The sequence below is a fragment of the Austrofundulus limnaeus genome, unplaced genomic scaffold (genome assembly GCF_001266775.1).
Source record: "Austrofundulus limnaeus strain Quisiro unplaced genomic scaffold, Austrofundulus_limnaeus-1.0 Scaffold308, whole genome shotgun sequence".
NCBI classification, from domain to species: Eukaryota; Metazoa; Chordata; class Actinopteri; order Cyprinodontiformes; family Rivulidae; genus Austrofundulus; species Austrofundulus limnaeus.
In genome coordinates this window covers 153756-154903 of record NW_013952710.1, presented here as the reverse complement: position 1 = coordinate 154903, position 1148 = coordinate 153756, and the positions used below count along the sequence as shown (strand labels likewise).

Below are 1148 nucleotides of genomic sequence, written 5' to 3'. Positions count from 1 at the left end.
TATATATATTACCCATTTTTCCTGAAAGTTCATGATGTTTATCCTTACATGATTGTTGTCACTCACTGTAGTTGTTTCATTCCTTCACAGATGCCAAAGCAGCTGTGGAGGTTGTGTCTGTGTCACCTCCTCACATGGTTCTCCATTATAGCTGAAGCTGTGTTTTACACCGATTTCATGGGCCAAGTCGTTTTCAATGGAAACCCCAAGGTACATACACACTCTGTTGTTTCTATTAATATGAAAACATTAACAGCCATCATTTGACATTTTGTACGTGAAGTAAATGACTCAGTGGTGGAACACAGAAATGTAAACACAGTATGCTACATACTATAATTTATGGTTTTAAACTAAATGTCAGGTATTTATTCTGTTTTTTGTTTTTTGTTTTTTGTTTTTCCCCAGGCACCAGCCAATTCAACAGAGCTCCAGAATTATCACAGAGGAGTTCAAATGGGCTGCTGGGGGCTGGTGGTCTACGCTGCTACAGCTGCCCTCTGCTCTGGTATGTCACAAGCATTGTTTGCATATTCCGATTATAATTTATCTAGCTCGTCTATTGCACAAAAAGGTATTTAGGAAACATCCAAGCTTCTTTTTCTTTTTCTTACCATCTTCTTAAAATGTCTTGAACCACTTCTGTTTTTTTTGTTCCAGCCATTCTTCAGAAATCTCTGGATAATTTTGATCTGAGTATCAAGGTCATCTACGTCGTTGGAACTCTGGGATTTTCATTGGGTCAGTCAGCAGCAGAACACAGCAGAACACAATACAGTCAATTTAGCAACTGGTTCGTGTTCAGTGATGCTATGAAGTTATAGTTCCCACACAGTCACAGTTGCTGCACAGGAATGAAAATCTGCTCAAGTTTCAAACTTCAAATTCTCTCTATTTTTTTATAGGAACTGCTACTATGGCAATTTTCCCTAATGTGTACGTGGCCATGGTGATGATCAGTGGCATGGGCATCATCTCCATGAGTATCTCCTACTGCCCCTACGCATTACTCGGACAGTACCATGAAATCAAAGAGGTAAGATCTCACACACACATGCACATGCTTATGATACACAATAAAGAAGAAGAAATAAATTCTTCTGTTTTTCCGCACCTTTAAATTAAACTCCTTTTTTAGATTCAGTAGT

General features: G+C 38.6%; 1 protein-coding gene across 1 annotated transcript in view; it reads left to right on the top strand.

Moving 5' to 3' along the window:
* Nucleotides 1–1148, top strand: part of LOC106527088 (solute carrier family 45 member 4) — a gene marked incomplete at its 5' end in the record, with an annotated part of 12891 nt that overhangs the window by 8979 nt on the left and 2764 nt on the right. The window contains 4 exon segments of the mRNA XM_014021853.1: nt 91–210; nt 409–508; nt 661–741; nt 906–1036. Of these exon segments, the coding sequence (XP_013877307.1) occupies nt 91–210; nt 409–508; nt 661–741; nt 906–1036 (432 nt within the window).